Genomic DNA, 13970 nt, shown 5'->3' with positions numbered 1-13970 from the left:
TTTTGCAGGCTGAACCACACTGAACAATGAGAACATTTTGTTCATTATTGAGAGAGGTATTTAATGAGAACTAGCAAGCACGTGGGTTTTCAAGGAAATGTATAGTTCAGTAAGAGGCATTCAAATTCACAAAAACAGCTTCTGTGTATTAAGAACATAATTACTTAAAATAATTCTACGGTATAATGGAAAGAACATAGGGTTTGGAGTCAGGGAACCTGGATTCAAAGCTCAGTTCTTAACTAGCTCTGTGAACTTGGACAAATCATTAAGTTCTCAGGGGCTCTACTTCTTCATCTACATACTGTTACCTAAAATCCTTAAATAAGCAATATATGAAAAGCATTTTTGCAAACTTGAATATGCTCTATATAAATGCCTTATGTGCCATAAAAGGGATTCTTTTTTCTGGTAGGATTTGAACTTTAGAACACCTTAGATCCCTTCCAACTCTAAAATTCTAATGTTTTTATGCCCAACCAATAATTTCAGTCTTTGCTTGAAGGTCCCTAGCGAGAAGAAACCTGCCCCCTCTCTACCAAGGTATCCCCTTCCACTTTAGGACTTAAAGTTAGGAAGCTTTTCCTTACTTTAAGCCTAAATCTGCTTCTTTGTATCTTCCACCTATTATTCTTACTTTTTCCCTCTGGGGCCAAACAAATCCAATTCCTCTTCCTCATAAAAGTTCCTCAAATATTTAAAGAGAGCATACATACCCTACCCCCAAATCCCTCTTTCAGACTAAATATTTCTTCCCCTAAATACTCCATTATAATTTATGCTGCCACCATTGTTATTTCAGTTATCCCCAAATAAGGAAAATATCACCAAATTCCTTCCTATGTCTCAGTGTGCTTATTCTGAGAGCTCTTATATTAAGGTAACATGCTTGGACACTGGCATCATTCCTATTTCTCAAATTCTGATATGACTGGGGGGGTGGTTAAAGACCTATGATTTCATCAGTGCTCCCAGGAAGGAAATTCCCTTCACTCATCCAAATCTGCAACCTAAAGTACTGGATAGCTGTTTGGGTCACCAAGAGGTTAGGGGTACCCAGGGTGACACAATCAATATGTGGCAGAGGTGGTACCTGAACTCAGTCTTCTTACTCCAATGCCATTTCTTGTGTCTGAAAAGAATATACTTCTTTTCTTCCATACTGCTGATGCAATTGTTTTCTCATCTACGGATGTTTTTCTTCAACTCCTTCCCCCAACAGGTGGGCCACAGCAGGCCAGAGGAAGTGTTATTGGAAATATTAATGATGTTGAATTTGGAATTGCTTTCCTCAATGCCACAGTGATAGATAGCCCTCACTCTGACACTAGAGTAATACAAGCCAAAATTACCAATGTCCCTCGCAGCCTTGGTAAGTTTCCTTGCTCCTTCAAGTTGAAAATAGGTTCTAAAAACATTGCAAATTTGCTCTCACTGAACCCTGCTTGATTTCATTAAGATTATCCCTGCCCTATACCAGGACTGGAAAATTGGTTTTGTTTATTTATGCATTGTCAGACATACTTCATGGTATATTAAATTATTTTATTAAGAAATTCCCCTGAAGTGTCAAAGTTTTCAAAGTGACTCTGTGGGCTACACAGAATAACATAACAGCAGTCCTTACTAGTTCCTTCAGTTGACTTTTAATTAATATGTTACATTGATTCCTGTTACATATCCCCAGTCCAGTGAGGATACCCTCACTAATGTAGTCTTCAAAATTTGCAACTAATTAGGAACTCCAGTTCCTAATAATTCATAGCCTGAGTTATATCACTGAAAAAAACAAGACCTAACAAATATTTGGCTTATTTATCACACTTACTTTATCTCCTAAGGTCCAGCAATGAGGAAGATAGTTTCTATCCTGAATCCCATTTATTGGACAACAGCGAAAGAAATAGGAGAAGCTGTCAATGGTTTTACCCTCACTAATGCAGTCTTCAAAAGAGAAACACAAGTGGAATTTGCAACTGGTTAGTGACAGCTGAACTCAAACAACTATTAATATAAGATATTCCTGAGTGAATTAAGGTTGGGTACCTCAGTAAAATGCATTATGATTATACTCTTGCTGATTGCAACTTCAAAATGATTCAATCTCATCATAAGGAATATAAAAATAGTGTCTTGTTTCTGTGAAAATTGTATTGAAGCTAGATCTGTATGAAACCCATTGTTTCTAAACTACAGGGGTTTTTTTTGTCTTTTTGTCCAAAGCATGCAATACAGTACCTTGCATACAGTACCCAATTAACAAATGTTTGTCGAATTGAATTGTAGCCATAAGTTGTCAGAGTGAATATTAAAGCTCAGATGGGGAGGCAACCTGACCCAATTTATAATAATGAGTCTATTTCAATAATAGGTTTATTTCCTATGGATTTGACCAGTAGTTATAATGAAACTTAATTGAAGTTCTTTGTCAAAGACATAAAACAAAGAAATAATTTAATTCAACAGACACTTAAAGGGCCATTGTACAATCATACTACCTTTAACAATTCTAAAGATCCCATGGTGCTTAATGGTGTGGGAGATACATCCACCGGATGGGTTAGGAGGAGAAACTTTCTGGTGATAAGCTTCTCTAAATATGAGGCAGGTCCTTGAACAAGAGGCACACCCAACAGACAAAGTCTTTCTAGGTTGGTACTGGCAAGGGTTTTGCAAATTATTTGTAATGTCAAGTTATCAAGTTGAGAGTTCAGTTGAAATAAAAAAGAAGTTAAAATAGGTTCCCATATTAAGATCCCCCAGACTATAATTGTTTATACTTTTTTATACTTGGTGTATAAATAATAGTGATTTTCATGGTGAGAGTTCAGGTAGGTTTTTTTTAGATAAAATCTGTCCATCCTGTTGCTGTGCAGTTGGAGTCAGCTTGCTTCCTGTTACTAACCCTAAAATTGGCTTGATGCCACTGGCATGAAGATGCCTTGAGATCTAGGGTAAGCTACAAGTTTCTTTTCACTTCTTGAGGTGGCAGATAAAGGATAGCTCTTAACATTCACCAATTGTGTTATGATGGGCAAATTACCTATGATTCTGAGCCTACCCTTCCATACTTGCCATAACTGAGGAAAGTCTTCCATGATATAAATGTGAACTGCTATTATGGCTTACTGGTCCCAGGATCTCTGCCTAGAGACCTGTAATCGTGAAGACTTTTGTGGCTTCTTTTGTGAATGTAATCCATCACTAAATATTTAGAATATTTCCGTAATAATATAAAAAAAAGAGATTTTTCATGAGCATGTGTTAATTCAGGTTTATTAAGTGACATTTTGCTCTAGTTAACTAGAAGACTATGCAATTTCCAAGCGAAATTCTAATTTAATTCCCATATCTGATGTGTTTAAAAAAGGGTGAATTAAAACAATATGACTAAACTTAAAGATAGGAAAAAATCTGTTAAACGGTTTCATAAATCATGTTATTTTCATCTGTTAAAGTAAATGCATTGAAATTTACAGGAGAAATTTTGCGGATGACTCACATTGCTCGTGGTTTGGATTCAGATGGAACTTTGATGCTAGATATTGTAGTGAGTGGCTATGTCCTACAGCTTCAGTCACCTACAGATGTTACTGTAAAGGTAAAATGCTAATAAAAAGTGACCTTTTTTTTTCAGGTCTTTGACTTCATTGGTATAGGGAATTCCAGATAAGGAAAGTCCTTCTATCAATGCATATTGGGCTCATCTCTGTGTTAACTAGTGTATTAATGGATTTTGCTGTGTGCATCTTAATCACTTCAGTCAGACAACAGTTATTCAACGTACCACGTACTATGTTAAGTGGTGGGGATACAAAGAATGGCAAAAATAGTCTCTGTTTTCAAGTAGCTCATAGTCTAATGCAAGAGAGAACATGCAAACAAGGTAGATAGAGAATAAATTGGGAATAGTCTCAGATGCATTAAGGCACTAAGATTAAGGAGGACTGAGAAAGGCTTCTTGCAGAAGGTGGGATTTTAAGTGAGACTTGAAGGAAGACAGGAGGTAGAGACAAGGAGAGAGAGAATTCCACACATGGGGGTCAGCCTGTGAAAATGCCTGGAATTGAGAGATGTAATGATTTGGAATAAAAAGACCACAAGGGTAGGTAAAGGCCAGTTTATAAAGGATTTGAAAAGACAAACATGATTTTATATTTGATCCTATAGGTAAGAGGGAGTCAACACAGTGACTAGGGGCTTGGAGGGGGAGTGTCACGGTTAGATCTGTGCTTTAGGAATATTAATTTGACAGCTTAATTGAGGATGGAGTGGGAAGATACTCCAGATAAGGAGACCAAATAGGAGATTACTGCAATAGTCCAAATATGAGGTGATAAAGGCCAAGATGGTGATGGTGGTCATATCAGAGGACAGAAAAGGGAGTATAAATGAGATACCACAAAAAGTACACATGACAGTACTAGACAACTGATTGGCTATGGGATGTAAGAAAGAATGAGGAGTCAAGAATGGTGGTACCCTCAACAATAATGGGGAAATTAGGAAGAGGAGAGGGTGCTGGGGGGGAAATGATGAGTTAAGTTTAAAATGTCTAGTAGGCAGGTGGTAATAATTCATTTGGTAAGCATAGTCTGGTTCTGAATCTCAGAAAACAGGAATACAGCCCTACCCACTTTTCCTCTAACTACAGGATATATTAATAGAGTGCAAACTGCTATTGTACCACTTGGGGGAAAAAAATAAAAGGTCCTAAGGAGACATGTCATGTGTTCCTGCCTCACCTCTAGTCAAGTCAAGCCTGAAGACCAAAATGAATGCCATCATGGATGACAAACAGGTCACCAGCCAGGGTCCTGGGACTGGTCATCAATAAGAAAGTTTTGCAGATCTTCAACAAGAAGTACAGGCAGAAATTCACCCTCAGAATGCTTCAGAACTGTCATAGAGTGAGGTGAACCTGCATTGGATGGCCTCTTAGTGACTTGAGTCAGAGTCTTGACCTGGTTCTAAAAAAGCTGTATAACACATGTAACATGATCCAGGAACTAGTTTGCCTAGTGACCTATTCAGAGTTATTAAAATTCCTCTGGTATCAGGATCCATACTCACTAATTCATCAGTAATTCTGTCCTCCCCTTAGAGAAGAGGCAAGCTAATAAGTCTTTATCAACAAGTCAAAAAAAGCAAACAAGAAGGACCCTAGAGAAGTCACATGATCGAACTCATCTAACTCTCCTCAGCATTGGGACAAAAACTGCACAAAATCACTGAAGTTATAAATGGTTATCAAGATGTGTATAAGTTCTTCAGAGGAAAATGCTCTAAGATTTTCCACCATGGGCTATTATATCCTCTTGGTGGTTTGTTAGCCTGATACATCAAGACCTATTAAATTAAATCACTATCTCAAGTTTTTGCAGATATATTGGACAAATTAGCATCGCATACACATAAAAGTCAATCAGTAGAAAATTTAAAGGCAGGCACTGTCATCTTTAGGCTCTTTCTCTTTCATGACTTTTAACCTCAATTCTTTTGCTAAATTTTGATTTATTGCAGTGCCTTTGGCAAGGCAGGGGAACAGGACATGCAATGTTACTGAAATAGGGCGTGACCAATGAGGACTCAGAAAGAAAAATGACAGAGCTCAAAAAGCATATTAACATCTTCTCTATATTTTATAGTTTTAGAGAATTGACTGGGGCACTAAGAGGTTAAGTACCTTTCCCTGGTCATGCAGCCAGTATGTGTTGTAGGCAGGACTTGAATCCAGGTATTCTTGACTCCAAGGCCAGTTCCATATCCCACTATACTACAGCTCTAGCAGTGATCTTATCAAGCCAATATAAATATAATGTGAAGGACTCTATCATCACATATGTTTTAGGATTACATAGTTTTTGGATAACAAGGCATTTTAAAATTCTGCTTCTTGAGGAAATCTTCAGAGAGAAAAAATGCTACGAACTTTTAGGTACTGACGTTCAAATACATATTGTTCATTTTAGGATTACACAGAAGACTACATTCAAACAGGTCCTGGCCAACTATATGCATACTCCACCCGACTTTTCACTGTTGATGGTATAAGCGTCCCGTATACTTGGAATCACACGATTTCCTATGATCAGGCTTTGGGAAGAATGCCATTTTTGGTAGAAACCCTCCATGCCTCATCCATTGCATCTGATTACAACCAATTAGAAGAAACTCTGGGTTTTAAAATCCACGCTTCAATCTCTAAAGGTAATTTTAAAGATTCCTATACTTATACCACTGTGTTCTTACCAAAAGGGCAAAAATACCTCAGTGGAATCCTTTCTTATAATGTGAGGACGTTGAGACAGGATCAACACTCACATTATATCCTAAATTTGTAATATGAAACTTTCATTGCATGCACTTAGTATTATAGAATGATAGAATGGTGGAGCTTGAAAAAATCTTAGAGATAATCTGACAGAACTCTTTTTTTTATACAGTTTAAAAAATATTATTCTTTGGGAAATATGCCTTGACCTGTTGTGTTTCTGAATATTTTAAATATTTTCATTGTTCCTTAATGAACCTTCTCCTTTACTCAACTCCCTCTCTCATTCCCTGCAGGAGCCATTCAAAACCTTTCATTTCTCCTCTAAGCTGGCATGGTACTCTCTCCACCATACTAACTGAAGATGCCCTAACTTCATACTCCACTGAAAAGACTCAGACCATCTGCCATGGTCCCTCTCTCTATTCCTCGGAATTTTTCAGGATTATCTTCTCTCCTTCCCTTTGGTCACAGAAAAAGAATACGCCCTCTACCTGTGGAACCCAACTAATGAACTCATCCAGCTACCATCACATCTCTCTGCTACCCTTCCCCGCTAAACTTGTTGAAAAACTTGTATACACCCAATCAGTCCATTCTTTCCTCAACCCTTTGCAATATATCCTTTTCCCTCACCATTCTACTGAAATTGATTCTTCAAAAATTACCTACGACCTTGTGATGCAGAAATCCAGGTATGAGGTTATTTCTCTGCTCCTCTTTCTCTGACTGCTTATCCTTTTCCTATCCCTTTAACTTGAATATTCCCCAAGGGCCTATTTTTTCAATCTCATTTACTCCTGTGACTTTGATTATCCCCTACATGCAAACAACTCCCTAATCAAAATCTCCAGCCCTGGCCTTTTTTCTGAACTATGGAACCGCATCTACCACTTGCCTATAATACAACTTCACTTCAAGGTCTCATGAATACTTCAAATTCAATGTGGTCAAATCCAAAATTTTCTCTCCCCTAAACCTGCTTCTGATTATACCTTCTGTGGCATCACCATTGAACCAGTTTCTAATGTTCCAAGACTTGTTAGTGTCTTTTACCGTTCTCTCTTTCTCACCTTTCAAATCTAATCTTTTTACAAAATCTGCTGAATTTCACCTCTATAACATCTCTTCAATCCGTTCCACTTTCTTTCTCCTCACTGACACCACCCTTTAACATTTTATTACTAACCATTTGTAATATTACAGTAATCTCTCAACAAGTCTTCCCATTAAGATAATCTAACTTCTTAGAACTAAGGGATTCTAAAGGTCATCTATTTCAACCCTTTTTCATTTTAGAGATTAAGAAACTCAGGTACAGAGGGATGTACCAAAGGTAGGTCCCTGAATCCAAATCTTTTCCCTAAATACCAGACTTCCTCCATTCTGTGAATCCACCAATCCATCCCCCATTAATAAATCAATGTAAAAGTAGTAAAATTGCACAAAAGAATTCTTCTCAATGGGGAGAAGAAAGGATAGTACTGGAGGCCCAGATAAAACTTGTCAAAATTTGAGAAGAGAAATAGATAGATAGCAATAACTTAATACAAGAAATCACAAACTTAATAATCATAATCTGGATATGAATAGATTAAATTATGCAATAGATAAAAGCCAGCAATTTTATGCATACAAGAAATGTATTTGAAACATATAGAGCACAGGTGAGGAGATAAAACAAAATCTACTGTGCTTAAAATTACCATAGATAATAAAAAATTATAATAAACATATATGTATATAAATATATATAAATATAATTATAACTAATTTCTTAAGAAAAGTTGGATGAATTGTAAAAAGATACCAATACTAACATAATAATAATAGGATATTTTAATATTCTTTTTTCATAAAATGATTAAACCCAACAAAATGACTAATAAGAAAAATATAGAGTTGAATGAATTTTAATAGAGGTAGCATAATAGAGTAGAAAAATCACTGGGACTGGAGTTAAAGGACCTAGGTTCAAATTCCACCTTACTGCCTATGTGACCTTGGGCAAATCATCTAACCTCCTTGAGCCTCAATTTTCTAATATGTAAAAGAAGGAGGTTGGACTAGGTGACCTCTGAGTTCACTTCCCCACTCTGGAAGCTTTGAGTTGGCCCAACCATTGTGAAAAGCAGTTTGGAAAGAAAGTTTGATCTGGAAATCCTACTGCTAGACATGCATCCCTCCTCCCACCCGCATCCCAGAAAGGTCAAAGACAAGATGTTCCATATGCCCTAAACCACGCAGCACTTTTTTTTCTGAGCCTGCGAGTTACTGGATAAATTAAGTTTGGCTGATCTATGGCGACTTCTAAATTGGCCTACTAAGGAATACACACAGTCTCAGCACCTCATAATGCCTTTGTGCAAGTTGGTCATGTGCTAGTGCATAAAGGAAACATAGGTAAATGTGAAAAGCCAGATATGATTAAATATTGTTGTAAGCCCCAATACAAGAAAGCAGAAACGGATAAAGGAAATGTGAACAAAAGGTACAGACTTAAGTAGAGACTTAATAGTGACATATTAAATGATGGGCGAGTCACATAATAAGTCACAAAAGTAATATGTTAAATATAATTGTAAAAATGAGATAACACACCAAAACTTGTGGGGCACGGCTAAGGCAGTCCTCCCAGGAAAATTTATTTTTCTGAAAACTTAAGCCTACAAAACAGAAAAAAAAAAGAAGAGATTAATAATCTGAACAAGTAACTAAAAAGATTTTTTTAAAAAATAGTCAAGGGGGCAGCTAGGTGGCACAGTAGATGGAGCACGGGCCCTGGATTCAAGAGTACCTGAGTTCAAATCCGGCCTCAGACACATAACACTAACTGTGTGACCCCGGGCAAGTCACTTAACCCCATTGCCTAGACAAAAAAAAAAGTCACCTTAAAACAAGTATAGAAGATGAAATTTTGAAAATTAAAGGAGACATAGATAAACATATGAACATAGTCGTTTGCATGTTGTCTTATCCAATAGAATGTAAGATCCTTGAAGGCAAGGAGCATTTTTTTTACTTTGTATGCATGTACATATTCTCAACACTTAGAACAATGCCTGGAATATAGCATTTAATAAATGACCATAAATTAACATTAGTAGACTGATTAAGAAAAAGAGAGTAGAAAATCAAATTATAATATAAAAAAATAAACAAGTTGAATTTACAACAAAGTAAAAAGAACTACCAGAAGCTATTTTTATACAGTCATATACTAGCAAAACTGAGAATTAAACAGAAATTGAAGAAAATCAACAAAAATATAAAACCCCTAAACTAACAAAATGGGAAATTTTAAAAAATCCCGCTGTCAAAATAAAAAAATCAAGCAAGCTGTAAACTTCCTCTTATCTTTTCTAAAAATTTGTGTTGCAGTCTTCTGATTTTACTTCATCTTCCTATCCAAAATATATCAGTTCGTATAAACTGATTTAGAATAAAAAAAGCAATAGATGTACAGACTACAACTATGTAAATTAAAAGATTATTTACACTGAATAATAGGGATAAATTAATGATGAGCCCAAAGAACAGATAAGGAACGTATTTCCCCACAGCACAGAGACAGAGCAGTACTACCACAGAATGTTGTTTCCAATGTTAAATACTCTGTATATACATATATAATATGACTCCTTCCTTCTCTCTCTCTCTCTATATATATATGCTTAAGTGATTTCCTTTGTTACAAGAAAAGGCTCAGTCTGGAGGAAGGGGAAAAGGTTGGTTTTGAGATTCTGGGTTTTCCCCCCAGAAATGAACGTGATATAAAGATAAAAGCCATCAAGAAAATATACATATTTTTAAAATATTCAGGCATTCTCTATTGGCCACTGAAAAAAAAAAGACAACTTTAACTCCTTTTCCTGGTATTCAAGACCCATCAGGCCCCAGCCTACATTTCCAACTTTATTTCATATTCCTTCCCTCCCCACACCAATCAAACTGTACTTCTCTTTGTTCATTGTACATACCATGAGCATTCCTCCTTCCATGATATTACTCATGCTGTTTTTCTTCCTGCCTAGGATTTCTCCTTCCCCCTCTTTACCAGCTGAATTCCTACCCATCCTTTAGAACCCAATTTAAATACTATCTTTTTCAAGAAGCTTTCCTTGACCCCCCTGTCAATGACCCTCTTCCTCAGTCCTCACATAACCCTTTATTTTATAGTTCTCTCTACCCTTATCATGCAGTGTTGGCTGTTCTGTGTGTCTTATCCTCCTACCATATTGTAAGCTCAATGAGTTCAGAGACTGAGTATATTTATCTAAACTTTGATTCTCCCCCAGTACCTAGTACAGTGCTCTACAGTAAAGCACCAGAAGGTGCTTACGTGTTTGTTAGAATGCATGAATGAGCTATGTCAGGCTTTCTCTAGTGTATTTAATATAATGCTTCCTTCTATAATTTGTCAGCCTCTTTATAACATTCACCCATACATACATACAGTGAGACAATCTGGGATCCTTAAAAAGGAAAAATAAGTTATTTTTGAATCAAATATGTGCCAAATGGAATGTATATTTCAGAATCCATACGAAATAGTGTGAAGTTATGTTTTATATATAACTGGTCAAATTCTGGACAAATCACAAACACTGAAGGAGCAGCTATTTGAACATCTTTCCTTGTTCCTGAAATTGTTTAAAGTAATTACTTTTCAGACTACTTTCCCTTTGCAGATGTAGTTTACAGCAATTTATCTCTGTGTTCTTTTATGCCATGTGGTGCTTTAACGTTTCTCTCTGGGGGTTTCCTTTTCAATTAAGAGCATGCCAATTAGCTTTCCGTATTTCTGTGGAGTTCTGAAATTTCTTCCAGTATTCCATGATGTTATTTTATAGATGAGATAATAAATGTTTACATGATTTCTAGCTTTAAGCTGTGAGCCCACAAGTTAAAATGATCCACAGCATCCTTTTTTGGTTATGTTTTTGCTTTTTCAGCAGATATCCCACAGCACAGTTTGCATGCACAGACACTTAGGAGGTAAACTGGCAAAAATGTTTGCCTCATCTGCTTGGATCCTCATTCATTGTGCACATGCATGTTTTCTTCTTGAAAATAGTTGGAGTTGGCTCTCTAAAGGTTCAAAATAAGAACAGTGTGGGAATGTGAATCCTTAGCAGAGGGGGCTCATCATAGTCTTGAAGTGGTTCTAGTGCCAGTTTCGTAAAAGAGGACAGGAGCTCTTGGAATGAGGCCCCAACTCGATATTTTCTCTGTTCCAACCATGCAGTTGAGTCTCTTGGCTGCCAGCTAGCTGCTTTCAAATCCTACCCTAATTTCCATCCCACTTATGCACCATCTCTTTAATACGCTCTCTAAAAAGGTTGGTTTTTTTTTAATTGCCTCAGAGATACACTGCTAACTTACACTGAAACCGTTTCTCTTGGCCATACTGTCTGTGATCATCTCTATACCCAAAATGTTATGTCCAGGCTCCTGGTTGCACTGCAAAGCATTACAGCCTGCCTTAACATTAGCTCTGTCAAAAGTCAAAGCCTTTCTTAAAATTAGCTAAATGACACAAATTATGTAATACCATGACAAACAAAACTGGTCTTTCTGAATTTTATCAGCATAGTATACCCCCCAAAATAGATTTCTTTCCACCTTGATCCTTTGCCTTTCTTTTCTGATCAGAGAGTGAGGCACAAATTAGAAATATAAAAGGTGTATTGTTCCCTTAGCCACTTTCCAAATCATTTTCTCTTCTTTTTGTGCCTCAGAGTTTTGATTGGGTAAATCATTTTTACACATAACTACTGATCCCTGCTTTTTGACAAAGCTTTCTGACAACTGTGTTGTTTAGTCATTTTTTAAGTCATGTCTGACTCTGTGACCCCATTTGGGGTTTTCTTGGCAAAGATACTACAGTGGTTTGCCATTTCCTTCTCCAGCTAGACAAACAAGGTTAAGTGACTCACCCAGGATCACAGAGCTAGTAAGTATCTGAGGCCGGATTTGAACTTAGCAACATGAGTCTTCCTGATTTCCAGCCCAGTACTCTTATCCATTGCACCAGCCTGCTACCCCTTCAGGCCAGCTACAAATCAAAATAACTTTTTGTGATAATAAATTTAATCACCTATTTCAAAAAATACCTGTGAACAAAACATTTTAAACAGCTAATCTTAGCAGCTTCCATCCATTCCTTCATTCAACAGATATTTATTTAAGTCCTATACCTGTGTATGTGCTAGAGAAGAGGAAAGATTAAAAATTTAACTAGGTTAGCCTTTGGCTACAAAAACTCAATAAAATCATAAAACAAAAAAGGTCTACATCCCCAAGAAGGCTTGATGGTATAGTATAAAATAACTGTTCTTAGCATAAGGACCACTTACCTGGCTCTAACATTTATTGGCTGGGTGATGTCAGTCAAGCCACATAACCTCTCTGGCCTTAGTTTTCTCATTTGTAAATGGGGATAGTAATTCCTTCCTCAAGGAGTAGTGAGACGCTTTTTAAACTTCAAAGTTCTATAGAAATGTGAGGTACTACTAAAGGGGGCCTAATGAGAACTTTGAAAGAGGCCCAATATATGTTGTCGGCCTCAATGGAAATGGAGTGTATTCTCTCTCTTCTTTTGGGTCACTTTTTTAAAATAGCAATTGACACTTACTCTAAGTGAGCTCTTTGTCCATTCACTGAAAGCCTTATGATTTAAAAAATTATAATCCTAATCTATCACAAACACATTGACGCCTAACTTGTAAAATCCTCTGGATTTTAAAGCCCTTTACAACCTGGCCCCTTACTATCTTTCCAATTTTCTTGCAATTTACTCCCCTTCACATATGGTGTGGTCCAGGGATACTATCCTTTTGGCATTCCTCTCCCAGGAACCTCCAGCACCATTCTACACATTTTTTCATTGGCTAGCCCCATGCCTAGAATGTTCTCTCTGGTCCCCCCTTCCTCCTGGATTTCCCAGGTTGTTTTGAGATATCTCAAATTCTACCTTGTTCTTCCTGCCTTTCCTGATCCCATCACCCACTGTTAGTGCCTTCCTACTGAGATTACCTTCCATTTACTGTCTCTATCTATAGATCTATAGTTATATAGATATAGATAGATCTTAAACATACAAATTTTTTTTGCATGTTAGCTTTCTCATTAAAATAAAAGCTTCTTGAGGTCAGGAAATGTTTTTAGCTGTTCTTTGTATCCCTACTGCTTAATAGAGAGCCTGGCATATTGTAAGTGCTCCATCTTGTAGAATCCCTAGTGCTTCAAAGCACTTCAATCAATAAATAAATATGTATTAAGTGCCTACTAAGTGCCAGGCACTGTGCTAAGTACTGGGGATACAAAAAGAGGCAAACAACAGTCTCTACCCTTAAGGAGCTCACACTCTAATGGGGGAGACAACACGTAAACAAAATATATACAAGGCAAGGTATGTTGAGGATAAATAGGAGTAATTAACAGAGGGAAGGCACTAGAATTAAGAGGGGTTACTACCTAAAACCTTTCCTGATCTCTGTTTTATGTAGTCTCTCTTACTTATATGTGTACCAGTTGTATTCTCTAGGAGAATGAAAGTTCCTTGAGGGCAGGGACTATTACATTTTTGTCTTTATAGCACCTGTGCTGGTGTTTAGCTTATATTAGTAAGCACCTAACAAATATCTGTTGAAACATGTAACTAGACCCACAACCTGTTTCACTGCTTAATAAC

General features: G+C 36.8%; 1 protein-coding gene and 1 long non-coding RNA gene across 2 annotated transcripts in view; one reads left to right on the top strand and one right to left on the bottom strand.

Moving 5' to 3' along the window:
- LOC144457823 (uncharacterized) overlaps positions 1-13970 on the bottom strand; it is a 138532-nt gene that overhangs the window by 5724 nt on the left and 118838 nt on the right. Inside the window, exon 3 of the long non-coding RNA XR_013487352.1 lies at positions 8876-8940. This is a non-coding gene — a long non-coding RNA (uncharacterized LOC144457823). The remainder of the gene's footprint in view (positions 1-8875; positions 8941-13970) is intronic.
- Positions 1-13970, top strand: part of HMCN1 (hemicentin 1) — a 495504-nt gene that overhangs the window by 443249 nt on the left and 38285 nt on the right. The window contains 4 exon segments of the mRNA XM_020984406.2: positions 1223-1372; positions 1842-1979; positions 3480-3601; positions 5973-6210. Of these exon segments, the coding sequence (XP_020840065.1) occupies positions 1223-1372; positions 1842-1979; positions 3480-3601; positions 5973-6210 (648 nt within the window).

Source organism: Phascolarctos cinereus, unplaced genomic scaffold (genome assembly GCF_003287225.1).
Source record: "Phascolarctos cinereus isolate Bilbo 61053 unplaced genomic scaffold, phaCin_HiC Scaffold_5;HRSCAF=322, whole genome shotgun sequence".
NCBI lineage: Eukaryota > Metazoa > Chordata > Mammalia > Diprotodontia > Phascolarctidae > Phascolarctos > Phascolarctos cinereus.
This window is presented reverse-complemented; position numbering and strand designations above follow the sequence as displayed.